Raw genomic sequence first — 15,640 nt, forward strand, 5'->3', positions numbered from 1 at the left:
CTTGATTGGCTTACAGCCAGGTATAAATATCACATAAATTGACCCGATATCATACAGTTTACGCAATACTCAGGCAGTATCATCGGTTATAATGGCAATTGTGAGAGCATTCAACAGCCAATAAAAGACATTGAAAAGTGACAAAGGCCACTAAAAAAAAAAAACACGTTTGTTTGGCGTCCATTGCCACAATTTTGTATCTCTGATACAACCGAATTTATAATAATCTTCAATTCAATTGAAGATTTGATGATTAGGGCGTATTGGATATGGATGTGTGTTGGCCTTGTTGACTGACAGGGGAAGAGATAAATCCGTCCTCTTTAGCCAATAAAAATACGGGGCTGAGGCAAATAATTGTGAACTTTTTCCCGCCCAACTCTCCCAACAATACCAAGTCTTCCATGAAGCAATATTGACATCTAGCAGTGCAATATCCCCACTCAAATACATTTTTGTTGATTTATGTGTATGTTAATAATAATGGTTTTCATTAAAACACTGTTATCTTAACAAGTAAGAGTTATAATTATTAATTTCAAGTTGTCACAATTAATTTTATTGTACTGTGTTTTTGTTCTGAAACTGGATCGAACCCTAAACCATCGGGATGGTTACATCATCAGTGTATAAATAATACACAAATAACGTCAAATCGGTATAGAAGAGGTGCGTTAACGTAGCACAAAGGACAATTTAAAGACACTGGACACTAATTGGTTATTGTCAAAGACTATAGCCTTTACAGTCGGTGGATCTCAACATATGCTTAAAATAACAAACCTGTGAAAATTTGAGCTCAATCGGTCCTCGAAGTTGCGAGATAATAATGAAAGAAAAAAACACCCTTGTCACAAAAAGTTGTGTGCTTTCAGATGCTTGATCTCGAAAACTACATTACTTCAGAGAGAGCCGCTTCTCACAATGTTCTATAAATCTCTCCCCATTACTCGTTAGCAAGAAAAGTGTTATGCTACTACTAATTGTTTTGAGTAATTGCCAATAGTGTTCACGCATGCCTTTAAACCTATACTTCCAATACTAATGCATTATATTTCCTTTTAAAAAAGAAGAAGTAAAAGACAGGATATTTTAAATAAACAAAGCATTAAAATAATAGCTTCGTCACTATGCTGATCAAAAAAATGTTTTTTTTTTCTGTTTGAACCTCAAGTTGATTATGCTGGTAAATTATCTAGCTAGAGTCTAAACCAATATAAATTTTCATATCTCGATGATTAATTCCAAATTAATTAATTAATTAATATTCCGCATAATATGTTGGGTTTGAATGTAGGCCTTCTTGCATTGGCTGCCATCTTTGATGAATAGTGTGCACGCGTGAAAGACTCTCATTGGCTGAGAGTCGTGTGTAGCGCGTACACGCGTGCACTTTTCCATTGTTTACATCAAAGATGGCGGCCAATGACGTCATGTGTAATCCATCTATTGTATCTATCACATGGTAGAATATGGTGACCTTGTCCTTGGCAGACTTGGGATGAGACTATCAGTTACACTCACATCGGTATAACCCGATTGCACTCTACATCCATAGCACTTAATTACTTGATTAATAAGCTTCAGTGGAGAAAACATAATGAACACCATCAACGCCCAAAAGCGAAATAAATCAATTACACTAAGAGCAATTACTAATGGATTAACAAGTCAACATGAACAATCCAGAAATGCATAATGAGTTTGCGTGTAGACTTGTTAAAAATATGATCGTTTCATTACCTCTTTATAATGAGGCTGTTGGGTTTTCTATTCGTCATCTATTTTGGCACTTTGCGTACTTATTTGATAAGGGTTAAATTGGCCCGTTTCTTAGTGAGGCTGGTATAGGGAGTCCTTAGTTAGTTCCAGCCAACCAAGTTAGGCATAAAGCTCTTGTCTTCTGGGGGTATGTAGGCCTAGGAGGACTGGACCCCAGCTTCCACCCCCCCCCCCTACATTCCAACATAGACCATATCGAAGAATTGCAGCAAATCCCACCATCGCCATTCTCCATTGTGCGTTGTCGGAGAGAGACCATGGATCGAGAGATTCTAGTCCCCCATAGAGTCCCGACGTGGATCATAACCCTTTATAGTAAAACTCATTGGAAATCGGTGCCATTTGATTTGAAAGAACTCAGCATAAAATTGGAACAAAAATTGCCCCGGGAATACAGATTGATCGCGCGTGAATCTTGGTAATGCCTCATTGCGTTTCGACAATCAAAATGAATGCCAACTAAATATGAATTGGCAATATAAATCATCTTTGGCTTTGTGCTTCAGACCACGGCCCGATTTCACAAAGCCTGTAATCACAAAAACTTGTTAAGCAAAGAAAACTCTTGCATATGTTGAGATACACCAACTGTGAAGACTAGTTACTTCATTTCAAGCTGTCACAATTAATTTTATTGCACTGTATTTTTGTTCTGAAACTTGATCGAACCCTAAACCATCGGGATGGTTACATCATCAGTGTATAAATACTACACAAATAACGTCACATTGGTATAGAATAGGTGCGTTAACATAGCACAAAAGACAATTTACACCTATACTAAAGCATGAGAAATTTCAAGTAAATGACAAGATATTTTAAATTGGCAATGCATTAATGACACTGGACACTATTGGTATATTGTCAAAGACCAGTCTTCTCACTTGGTGTATCTCAACATATTTATGCATACAAAAACCTGTGAAAATTTGAACTCAATTGGTCGTCGAAGTTGCGAGATAATAATGGAAGAAAAAATCTTGTCGTAAAAAGTTGTGTGCTTTCAGATGCTTGATTTTGGGACCTCAAAATCTAATTCTGAGGTCTCGAAATCAAATTCGTGGAAAACCACTTCTTTCTCGAAAACTACGTTATCTTCAGAGGGAGCCATTTCTCACAATGTTTTATACTATCAACAGCTCCCCATTAATCGTTACCAAGTAAGTTTTTATGCTAAAAACTATTTTGAGTAATTACCAATAATGTCCACTGCCTTTAAAATAATAGTTTCATCATTATGCTGATCAGTAATAATATCTAACATATTTTTCCATATTAGTCGTTATAAGCTAATGGTCAATCTTGCAATTTCTGTTTAAACCTCAAGTTGACTATGCTGGTAAATTATCTAGATAGAGTCTAAACCAATAGAAATTTTCATATCTCAATGATTAATTCCAAATTAATTAGTTAATTAATGTTCCGCATAATATGTTGGGTTTGAATGTAGGCCTTCTTGCATTGGCTGCCATCTTTGATGAATAATGTGCACGCGTGAAAGACTCTCATTGACGGAGAGTCGTGTGTAGCGCGTACACGCGTGCACTTTTTCATTGATTGACATCAAAGATGGCGGCCAATAACGTCATGTGTAATCCATCTATTGTATCTATCACATGGTAGAATATGGTGACCTTGTCCTTGGCAGACTTGGGATGAGACTATCAGTTACACTCACATCGGTATAACCCGATTGCACTCTACATCCACAGCACTTAATTACTTGATTAATAAGCTTCAGTGGAGAAAACAAATGAACACCATCAACGCCCAAAAGCGAAATAAATAAATTACACTAAGAGCAATTGCTAATGGATTAACAAGTCAACATGAACAATCCAGAAATGCATAATGAGTTTGCGTGTAGACTTGTTAAAAATATGATCGTTTCATTACCTCTTTATAATGAGGCTGTTGGGTTTTCTATTCGTCATCTATTTTGGCACTTTGCGTACTTATTTGATAAGGGTTAAATTGGCCCGTTTCTTAGTGAGGCTGGTATAGGGAGTCCTTAGTTAGTTCCAGCCAACCAAGTTAGGCATAAAGCTCTTGTCTTCTGGGGGTATGTAGGCCTAGGAGGACTGGACCCCAGCTTCCCCCCCCCTACATTCCAACATAGACCATATCGAAGAATAACTTTGCAGCAAATCCCACCATCGCCATTCTCCATTGTGCGTTGTCGGAGAGAGACCATGGATCGAGGGATTCTAGTCCCCCATAGAGTCCCGACGTGGATCATAACCCTTTATAGTAAAACTCATTGGAAATCGGTGCCATTTGATTTGAAAGAACTCAGCATAAAATTGGAACAAAAATTGCCCCGGGAATACAGATTGATCGCGCGTGAATCTTGGTAATGCCTCATTGCGTTTCGACAATCAAAATGAATGCCAACTAAATATGAATTGGCAATATAAATCATCGTTGCCTTTGTGCTTCAGACCACGGCTCAATTTCATAAAGCCTGTAATCACAACAACTTGTTAAGCAAAGAAAACTCTTGCTTAGCAAAAGAATGTTACCAGTCGAAATACTGTACAACTACCACTGGTGTGACTGGTACCCCACTCATTTCTTGCTTAGCAAGGGATTTTGCCAAGCAGAATTTTCTGCTAACAGTTTTATGAAATTGGGCCCAGTTGATTGCATTGTTGAAAAAGCAGAATGCAATGAAGGGAACGTACTTCAGTGGTTTTGTGTGTGCCCCCACCTCTTTCGTCTTCTTCTATTGATCTTACCCTGTATTTTGTCTTAACTGCTTTCACTGTTCTCAATATAATGTCCTTAAAGCTTTGGGAACAAATTATAAGTGACTTCAATCGTTTCGAAAACAAGATATCATTCACAAGTCAATGTCTTTTACTTTGTCTTTTTTTTTTTTTTTTTAGAGTGAAATCTCGTTTTCACCCACAAAAATGTGGACAAATACATTAATCTGTTAAAAGTTTGGGTCACGCGTTTTAGACGGGGAACGTGCACGCTAAATGGTGTCATTTCGGTTGCGGCAATCATAATAAGGGTGATTTGTTTTTCTTCAAAATATTCCAGTATGTCAGAGAGGGAAACTTTTTAGGGAGGAGGTTTATTATCTCAATCTAGAAACTACCGTAATTGAATTGACTAGATTCCAGGTCCAAGGGGGCCTGACTCAAATTCCACTTTTACCCTCATTGGATAGTTTTATCAAGCTCGGTTGGCACTATAATGCCATTATTTGCTTTGCGTGCGATGCTTACGAGGAAAGAAGAAACCCAATAGTAACCAACGAAATACAGACTGTTATTCATTCAATATCTACGAGCAGCCTCATATTACAAATAATGGATAATTTAATTATACTAAAAGCAATGATTACATTCTCCGGGACTTCATTACTGTGGACTCAATTACTACTGATTTTAAGCAAATACTTTTATTGGCCTATCATTATGTATATTGTTTCGGTCCCATAAAATGGATAATGCTAACATTTCAAGCTAACATTCCATAGTTTTATTTCAGTATTTCGTCTCTCATCTGTTTGGGAAAGGGGGGGGGTTCAGAGGAAGATAACATAATGTATACAGACACAACAATCAAATGAAACTACAAATTTAATTTAATGAATGTTTAACCTTGTGGTACATGGCTGATACTCAAAAGTTCGAACGTCTGTTACACCCGAACATTAATTTGAAGGATTTGCACAGTAAAGGACGTCATGGCGGGTGTTTGGTTGATGTGCGTTCCGATGGAAACATCATCGACGTTTAGAGGAGAGAAACGAAGGAGGGGCTAAAGATGATAACTCACTGGCTTAACAATAGTAATTCATGTTGTGTTGCGCGCGTGGCTGGTTTTATAGCTTCACCGTGAATCCGCCCATGGCCTACTCTATTGATTTAATGTGTCAGCAGCCTGGAACGAGCCATGGCCCGTGGTATGCAACAATCACATCCTCGCCTTGAATTGCCACTCTCATTTACACGTTGATACACCTATTAACTGTGCTTAATGGTTATGTTTTAATCGTCATCACTTCGACAACATGTTGTTCAAGAAAGCCTTAAAGGCTTCGATTGTCCGGTTTTGCTACCTGGCCCACGGTACGATAGGGGTGTTTATGACGGTGTATCTTACTGGTAATAACTACTTTTGGTTCGTCTCGGTGACTGTGTTAGTCTACATGATGGAGATGATACTCACGTTTGGATATAACGAAGATGGGGAGTGGAGATGGTAAGTGTTCAATTGTCAGATTCAATTCAATTCAATCAACATTTATACTACATATTGGTCAAAAATTGAGAATAATAAACGCATCAAGTACAATTATTTTTAGTCAGAGACAGTCAAGAACGGATCAAGAAAATAATTCATGGAAGTGATAATGTAATGAATACGGAGCAGAACAATATGAGAAGCCAGAAAGGATTTTGGAATTCAAAGAGGACGAACAAAAAATATAGTACATGTAGTATATAGTAACAACAATGAGGGCGGAGTTTCGAAGATAAGGAACACAACAAGGCAGGAATGCATACAAGAAAGGATCGCTGAAACAAATAATATAATCTAGGAAGTAGACACACCCGACCGACAGGCAGACTAAAAACTGACGAGCGGACATTATTGACCAGCAGTATGCCTAATTTAACTTATAAATCATATTTTTAAAAGGGGGGAGCTTGTACATGGAGTAAACATTCACTAGATTAGTTTCAATGAGGAGTGTCGTGGCCGAACGATTAAAGGGAAAGTGTGGCTTTTGTTTTTAGAAACGTTCGATTGTTTTAATCCTATACAATCAAACTTTTGAAAATTTCGGAACGGTTGTGACGCATTAAGAATGAACCGATAACTGGAATACACAATCTGAGAAACGTATCTGACAGTAACGTTTCTCAGATAAAAATTGTGTACGATAAAAACCTGATACCTTTTCTCCTTAACCATCGAATTTCTATATAATTTTACTTCGGAAATGAAATGGCTCTCTAAATGCTTTATGCTATATCGAAGGCTGCAGCTGTAGGCTACTTCCAACGAAGTTAGTTTGTATTGCCATTAATTTTAAGAGTGGATACCAAACGTTCGTGGACATTGTGTTTTGTGTTTTACAAAATGTACCCAAACCCTTAAAATAGGACAGACTTCAAAGACCAATACAAATACAGAAGTGAATAAATGTAACACAATAAAGAACTTAAGAAAATTATACAAACACATTATATTAGAGAATGGTCTGGTCTCGGTAAAATGATCAAGAACCAGACCTCGGCGGGTTTAAACCAATAAGCTCTGGTATGTTTCTGATCAGCAGAGTGTGGGTTAAAATCTCGGTCAAAATTATCAAGATCTGTTTTGGTAGCACTGTTTTCAAAATACTTTTTCGATTTTTCTGACAGGTTCTTCCCCTTGGTGTTGATCTACCTTTGCAACATACTACCAGTGGTCTGGGTCCTAGAAGTCTCCCTACTGGAATCCCGTATTGACTTTCAGAAGAGACTGAACTATCCTGGTTGCATAGTGCGACTCGGAGATTGCGAACGAAATCACACTGTTATATTCTCACAGCTTGATAATGTAAGAATCTTTTATTTAATTTGTGTCATGATCACTGTTCGAAGTGTCATTCGTTAAGGTGAAATATTTACTGTGTGTTTTCCCGCCCAATTGGCATTCAAATTTGTTTTGAAAAAGAATGCATCGCCGCTGCATCAGCATTCAACATTCAAAAGAAATTATTCACTTTCAACATTTTAGGATTCACTGGTCAAATAGGATCATAAAAATTCCTTGGGTAAATGAAATCTTTTAATTTCGAAAAATTCAACCGTAAAATGGATGGTAGACCATTTAATTCATTTGAACCATGCAGTATTGCAGTGAAAATTCAACTGAGGAATGGTGAAAGGGCGATTGTAAGCTATGCATGAATTAAGAGTGACTAATTAATAGACCTTTATCATGGTGCAGCCATCTTGAAACTCTCCCATTTATATCGATGTTACCAAACCGAGGCTGGAAGAACAAAATAGTCTGGTTCATATTTGCAAAATGATAGCACATTATTGTTATTCGATACGAGGAACATAACCAAGATGCACGTTGCATTGGATTGGTCGAGTTGGTCTTTGAAAAGCGTTTGTTATATGGTTGGAGAGATGATTTAAAAGTAGAATACAATGATCCACACAAACATGCCTCGAAATTGCATGGTTTTCCTTTTACCTCGTCGACTAACACGGTCGGCCATTTATGGGAGTCAAACGTGTTAGTTCGCACAGTAAAAGGAAAACAACGCAATTTCGAGGCAAACTTGTGTGGATCATTGTATTCTACTTTAAAGACATCTTTCCAACCATATGCATTTTCTAAAAACGGTTTCCAACGCTTTTTATAGATCAACTCAGCCGATACAAGGCAACGTGTTCCTCTAAGGTCTATAGTAACCTGATGAGAAGAGCGAAATGATGTGTGTACAAGTAACGAAATTTAAATGCGACAGTAACTAGAACCCGCATAGTTTCAATGAATTGTGGAAACGTGAATTTGAATAATTAAACTGAGTTACTTTTGCTGATATTGGCCGAGAGAACCCTTTTATCAAGAGACATTAGTCATAATAACAAAAATATGAAAAATATTGCGAACTATCTTCTATTGTTTGGTAAGACATTGCTCTAGTTTGCAAGAAAACTGAAAAGGTCGTGGGTTCGAATCCCATCCGGGTAATATGCATGTGATGTTTTCCACAGAGCTCGGGAAAGTACACATACATTGCTAACACACATCGGTGTATATTGGTTAATTCTTTATCCCGATGCAAACTTCCATCAATTAAATCCACCATTATTGTTATTGTATAAAATATTTGTCAATAATCACCTTAGTTGACAAAAAGATGACTGTATATAAATGTGACCTTCTAAATGCAATGAAATGCAAAGTCAGTGATTCACCGAGTATAGCTTTACCTATTGATTCGGGAGATGGTCGTTGCGTATTGATTGATTGAGTGTGTATATTATCATGTTTTGCAAAATTATTATTCAGTATAACAATAATATGGGTTAAAGGTATCATTGAAGCAATCTAAAAATAATAGATCTTCTGAAATAATAGGTTTTATCGGCCAATTTCAACAAATAGCCTATCATTTTAACACCCGGCTAATTCTATTTCGTTTGAAAATGAATTCTCCGTTGAATCAGCATTCAACAGTCATTTTAGGTAGACCCTAGTTCAATGCCATTATGTTGTTTGGATCACTTTATACGTTCAAAACATCTTTTTGACCATAATCGTTAAAATTCATTTCTCACAAAAACGTTTTTTATATAGCCAAACTTGCTCAATCCTAGGGAACGTATCCCTATAAAGGGCACTGTACACGTTTGGTAATTGTCAAAGACCAGTCTTATCACTTGGTGTACCCCGTCATTACCATATAATAACAAGCCTGTGGAAATTTGGGCTCGATTGGTCATCGAAGTTGCAAGAAAATGATGAAAGAAAAAAACACCATTGTTGGACGAAATTGTGTGCTTTCAGATAATAATTTTTATTTTTTTAGTGAGAAATTACCTCTTTCTCAAAAACTACGTTACTTTAGAGGGAGTCGTTTCCCACAATGTTTTATACTATCGACAGCTCTCCAATGCTTGTCACCAAGTCAGTTTTTAAGTTAATATTTGTTTTGAGTAATTACCAAACGTGAAACGTGTACCTTCCCTTCAAAGCTGCGGTATAACAACTGCACCAAACACTGGATTTCTAATGTCGATTTGAACAATAGATAACCAAAGCGTAATCAATGCATTTGAATCACAGACAAAACAGTAGACGTGCTTTTGAAAGTGCGACAGCTTCAATATGAATTGATTTGTGTCTGATTTCAATTGCGTAAAGCCTGTACTCATGAAAGTTGCTAAGCACAGACAACTATTGCTAAGCAGAAACAGAAAGATAGCCGGCCACAATTGTTTGAAGTTTACATTGTTTGAAAAATAATTGATAAGCAGTATTTCTCCCTGGGTGTTGGTCATGTCAAAGACCAGCAGTATCCCAACTATGCATCAAATAACAAACGTATTTGTATGGCAATGTTGGCTTAATTTATTGATCATCGAAAATGCAAGAAAGTCATGAAAGAGAAATCAAACTTGATGCATAAATTGTGTTATTTTATGCTCATGCCTTGGGAAAGGCTTAATGCCTGAATCCATTCTCCGATTCAAATTTTGGGATGAAAAAATACCTCTTTCTAAAAAACTATAGGCCTTTATTACTTCAAAGGGGGTCATTTCTATAAGGCTTTATAACATCGACAGCTATTTACTGCTTTTATATGTACATTTTTAGTCATTACCAAAAGCATATACACACTGCCTTTAAAAACACGTGGGTTGAAATTAATTTTCTCTTCCCAACCTTGAAGTCTGTATTAAAGGGTAGGCCTATGAATAATACGTTTGGTAAGGGCTCTGGAAATGAATGGCAATTAAAACTTACTCGTAAACAAGTACTGCAGGTTCCGATAGCATCTTTTCAAGTCCAAAGTGCTGCGGTTATGGAAAAAGATATCACTTTATTTCACACAAAAAAGCGTGAATCTGAGACGTGTTACTAAAACGCATATCAGATTGTGTATCCCATTTTTTAGCGATATTTCATAAACCCAACAATTTTTTGAAATGAATTTTTCACTGTTAGTGTTATGGATTGAAACAAGTGGGTTCCACTAATATCAAACGTATACAATCAAAAAAAAAATGCCGTACTTGTTTCATATTGATTGTTTTCTTCCCTTTCTTCAGGATAATTACGAACTTAAGCTGAGCGTATCTGCCGTCTACCAGCAAACTTTGATGTTGGTTTTGATCGTGGGTAGATGGGTCCTCCCTAAAGGAGCTATAACCAGGAACGAACTGTCTCAACTCTTGCTTGTCTACATCGGCATGGCAGCCGACATGTTGGAATTCTCTTCGGAGACCCTCAAACTCCAGAAGATAGCTTGTAATAAGACTATCTATCTAGCCATCTTGATTGTGTGGAGCTGGTCTCTACTGCAGTTTACTCTGGGCCTGACTTCAACGAAGAAACGGAGGCGTGCTATTGATACGACGGTAGATGAAGAAACCGGCCGCTGGGCCAAATCAGTGCACCAGTTGTATGGGGTGTTTTGTGGCACGGCTCTGTGGGCGCTCATGACCGATGTGATACTACAAGACGGTCCATACCTTATTATGCGGATATATCTCATCTTTGGTTTGGATGTATACGACCAATCTCTAATCTTCTTTACGTGTAAGAATGCTCTTTTACTTGTGCTGCAGTTGTATAGACTCAATGTTGTGTTAACTGAGAATAACAATCACAGTGCTCGAGGGTCTACGCTGGAGCTAAGGGAGACGTCTCGACACAGGGGCGCAAATGGGAACATGAGGGACATTGCAAGGTCCAATGGTACAAGGAGAAATGGGGTCATAGCATCTATCAGCCAAGGGCAAGAGATCACTGTCGTGTAAATAAAAGTAATATTACAGAAATCAAAGTTAAAATATTATCTACTATGGTCTACAGCTTTTTGTTCGGGGAGCCAACCAAATAACTGGATACTTTTGGATGTTCCCCAAAAGCTTTCGTATTTTAATGATAACAATCTATTTGCCATGAATGAATATTTATTTATGACGTCACTTTTGGAACTCCCAAAGTATTGCGTATTGGGCATGTCTCCACGGGATAGTTGCTAAGGATGCTTAACTTGATCGTTCTGTACCGTTAATACTGACTTACAGGGTCACTATAAAATGCAAGATGGCCGCTTTTCCCTGCCCTGTGAATACATTTTAACATTGGTAATATTGATATTCACAGGTTTGCAGATGGTATAATGGGCATCGTGTACAACTGTCTGCGCCTAAAATAACGTTTTGAGATTTTAGTAAAACCCGGTGTTACAAAACAGTGATAATATTAAGAAGGGTTTAGTTCACGTTTTTCTTGTGAGTCCGATAACAGCATTGGGCTCAACATTTCACAGCGGTTCTTTATTTTCATGTATATAATATGCTTTTACCCTTACGATGTGTATATAAAGCACTGTATAATTATCTCATTACTTTTCTGGGTTATCATTATTGTGTGTTGGCTCACATAAGTGCGAATAGCCCTACTGGTCTTTCACAAGGCTGGTTGAGTGCCTTAACTGAACAAAGCACACTTGCAAAATAACGTGACCATTAATTTGATTAGTTTTATTCAGTCAAAGATTATGAATAAGAAGGGTCATTGTAGGTATTGGTCACCGGGCTAGAGTTAAAACACACAAATTGCCAGGGAATCTCGTTTGAAAATATACAACAAAAAATTGATGTTTACCATTCATATTGTTTTGTTACATATCATGGTGCTTGTGACTGGTTGACATTGATTTTTACTTTGTGGTTTTTGCTTTAAAACAAATTAAAATCGATTGCCATAATAGGGTTTATAGGCCTATTATTAATATTTGTATGGAATCAATGACAAAATCATTTTATATAAAACGTTCTTATGGACAGTTGAGCTAATTAGGATACAATTATGGCATTTCAAAAATAGAACACAATTAACAGTATTAACGTATAGGCTGCAATCTGTACCACCAACCTTCAAGGATGAAAATAAAAAATGGTTACAAAAACTTACCAAGCATGCAGTTTTGGTTTGAGCTTATAATTGCTATCTTGAGCTAAGTTTTATGGACCTGTGTTTCAGCTGGAAATGATAATGCTTAAGACGGTGCAATTGAGAAGAAGTCTGGACACATATGAAATTGGGTAGGGCTGGTGTCCGAAATTTCTGGTAATCAAAATGTTTGATTATGTTTTGAGTAAGCAAATTAATGTAGTTGCGCTTGAGTAGGGGTTGGGTCCTAGATTGATCACTGTTCACTTCAAGGGCCCTGTCACAGGAGACAAGCAACTTGGTAGCACAATTTTAATGAGTAATTCTTCGAAAAAATTTCTTCTGGAGATTTCCTGGAACTAGTTGTCTAAAATGTGACGTGTGTGACATGGCCCTTATGTCAAAGAACATGTTTCATTGAAAGAACATTGCCAGTGCAAGCTGTGCCTCGTGAACACAGTTAAAATATAATAATATGAACTAAATGCTGGGTTCAAGTATAGTATCTTATGATACATCCGGGAACATGTTTATAATTTATTGTTCATTTTAAATCGTAAAAGGGTTTTTACTTCATACACAAGGAGATTTTTTCTTTTCTCAATGTGTGCTTATTGGTTTAATTGAATTATAAACAAATATTATTAAAAAATCAACGAGTGAAAAGAAATGACTATACGTCAGTGGGTCTTTATTTACCTGTGTTTTCTTGTTCCCTGGAATACCGTTTGGATGCCTGGGCAGGTTCAGATTAAAGGCACTGGACACTATTGGTAATTACTCAAAATAATTGTTAGCATAACAAAATTAATACTTGGTAACAAGCAATGGAGAGCTGTTAGTAATATAAAACATTGTGAGAAACGGCTCTCACTGAATGAGCGTAGTTCTTTTAGAAAGAGGAATTATTTCTCATTCATATAATTTCATTTAGGCCCGAAAAACGCACAAAATTTGTTGTGCTATAAGGGTATTTTTTCGTTTATTATTCTCGCATGCATTTTTGATGACCAATTGAGTCCAATTTTTGCAGACTTGTTATATTTGTATGCATAGGCATGTTGTTGGGATACACTAAGTGAGCATATTGGCCTTTGACAATTACAGATGAAAGTGTCCAGGGCCTTTAATGACGGAGCTTTTGAATTGACATCCAACTGTGATTCTGAGATGTACTGCAGGACGAAGATGTCATAAACGTAAGATGATGACATCCCAAGTGATTTTTTTGCGACATCTTGAAATTAGAATGTCTTTTCCGATATTTTATCTCCCGGGATTTCTAAGACATTCTAACGGCAGGATGTTGTCCTATATTTCCAAAAGATAAGTTACCTCTCGACAGTTTTAAGGTGTTCAATATCACCCAAAGATGAGTCATCTCTTCATTTCATGATGTGGACATTATTTAAGATGGAAGATGACATGCTGTACTTAGCTACAGTCCTAGGCAGAGATAAATTATCTCAGGATGACGTCATCTTTCGTTTATCATGACATCATCTTGCACTCAAGATGTCAACATGACTTAAAAGAAATAGTGGTGTCTTCCCTCGCCTTCCACCTCTGTGACCCCGGGTCGAATCCTACCAGGGGCACTATGTGGATGGCTTCCACGGTCCCCATATACCAACTTGACTGTGTGGGTTTTCCCTGAAATAAACTATCTGGGGTTTTCCTCCCACATCTAAAACTTAATTTCCTTTGTTATTTTTCTCTCTTCTCGTTTGGCTCTATTTAACCATTTAGCCGCTGTACCGCCCAGCCGCATATAGCGATACACTGTATGCGGTACGAGGAAACCTCGCTAGCTTGTGTTTGTAGAAAAAAAGGAACATCAAAAGAAAACTCGATAGTCATTAGTAGGTCTACGCATTTGTTAAAGGAACACGTTGCCTTCAGATTTCACAAAATTTCACGTTTGAGGGTGTTCCTTATACTTATTAAGAGTTGTTCTTGCAATAAAACACATTTAATGTGTTGTAATTAGTGAATGGTAATTAAAAAAAACAAACACTGACCTCTGACCCCGAAACATGGCCCGCGAAATATATACGTTTTTCAAGCCGTCAAAACGATCGTCCGTTTATGCGCGATGCACAGCAGTTAGGCTGGCGCCGTAGCCAATGGCCTGGTAAACCTACCAGAAGAACACGAGGTAATATACCGTTCTCTACCATACGACGTTGTGTGAAATGTAAACACACCATTTTGCTGTCAAAATGGATCGCCGAAAAACACAGATTCAGCTCATTGCTCTACGCAAAGAGATGATTGAAGACACGTCCAAAAAGAAGGAAAGGACACCTCGCCAATCAGGGTAAGAATAATGTAGTGGGACATGGACTAGCCGACGAGAGAGAGAGAACGGACCGTGATTGTTTATACCCAATGCAATGTTATTGTTAGTTATTATTGTGGACATGACACGTAAATTCACAGCCATGAGACAGCCGCAGCACTGAGTTGTGAGAGTACATAATGTACATGTACTATGACTAGTTTACATATAATTTTGTAGATCTATTCACTCGGTGCATAGATGGGGGTGGGGATTTGAATCGAGTGCCCAGCGTACTAACTAATGACTTGGCATAATTTACCCTAATTTACTTTGATGCTACAATTAAAAGAGTCGTTTATCTGGCTGGGAAGGGGAGGGCTTTTGTAAAAATTGTAGAAGTACATTTTAAAAATAGTACAGATTTATGAAATGTTTTTTGTATATTTTTAACAGTTTACCCAAAATATTGTACCCAAGTCAACTCGTACCCAAGTCAACCCGAATTCTTTCAAAGAAGTGTGACCTTTCAAACAATAACAAATAAAATTTTCGAGAACTAATATAATAAAGTTATATCAATGGTTTTCAATTTCTTGTTGAAGGTACTATGTGAGCAGATGCCAGGACTTGGCGTAAACATCTTGGAGACCTCATCAAACCCGGCACCTCCAAGTCCACATCATCCACCTCCGCAAAGCTCTTGCCAAGCTGGTGGGTTTGTACCAACTGTAGGGAGATGCCAACACAACAGGACAGGTCATGCTGCAAACAAAGGCCGGATGAATGCTTCTCAAACTTGGCAGTAAGAGACTGATTATTTCATACTGTCAATGGCATGTGCATATATAACAATATACACATGTACTGTCAAAGCAGTCCAGTTTTGTTACATGATATTTTGATCTGTGTCCCCCCCCC

At 37.4% G+C, this 15,640-nt stretch overlaps 1 protein-coding gene across 1 annotated transcript; it reads left to right on the forward strand.

Moving 5' to 3' along the window:
* Positions 1-5,742: 5,742 nt before the first annotated feature.
* LOC117293692 (transmembrane protein 26-like) lies at positions 5,743-13,092 on the forward strand. The gene is made up of 3 exons (XM_033776098.1): positions 5,743-6,000; positions 7,170-7,347; positions 10,584-13,092. The coding sequence occupies exons 1-3, from the start codon at positions 5,810-5,812 to the stop codon at positions 11,292-11,294; spliced, it is 1,080 nt and encodes a 359-aa protein (XP_033631989.1). The 5' UTR covers positions 5,743-5,809; the 3' UTR covers positions 11,295-13,092.
* The last annotated feature ends 2,548 nt before the right edge of the window (positions 13,093-15,640 follow it).

This window comes from Asterias rubens, chromosome 1 (assembly GCF_902459465.1).
Source record: "Asterias rubens chromosome 1, eAstRub1.3, whole genome shotgun sequence".
NCBI classification, from domain to species: Eukaryota; Metazoa; Echinodermata; class Asteroidea; order Forcipulatida; family Asteriidae; genus Asterias; species Asterias rubens.

Bases quoted from the DNA above. Each gene is read 5' to 3' on its own strand.
- LOC117293692 (XM_033776098.1), top strand. From the start codon at position 5,810: ATGTTGTTCAAGAAAGCCTTAAAGGCTTCGATTGTCCGGTTTTGCTAC. The intron at 6,001-7,169 runs GTAAGTGTTCAA...TTTTTCTGACAG, and splicing joins GAAGATGGGGAGTGGAGATG to GTTCTTCCCCTTGGTGTTGA. The intron at 7,348-10,583 runs GTAAGAATCTTT...CCCTTTCTTCAG, and splicing joins TATTCTCACAGCTTGATAAT to GATAATTACGAACTTAAGCT.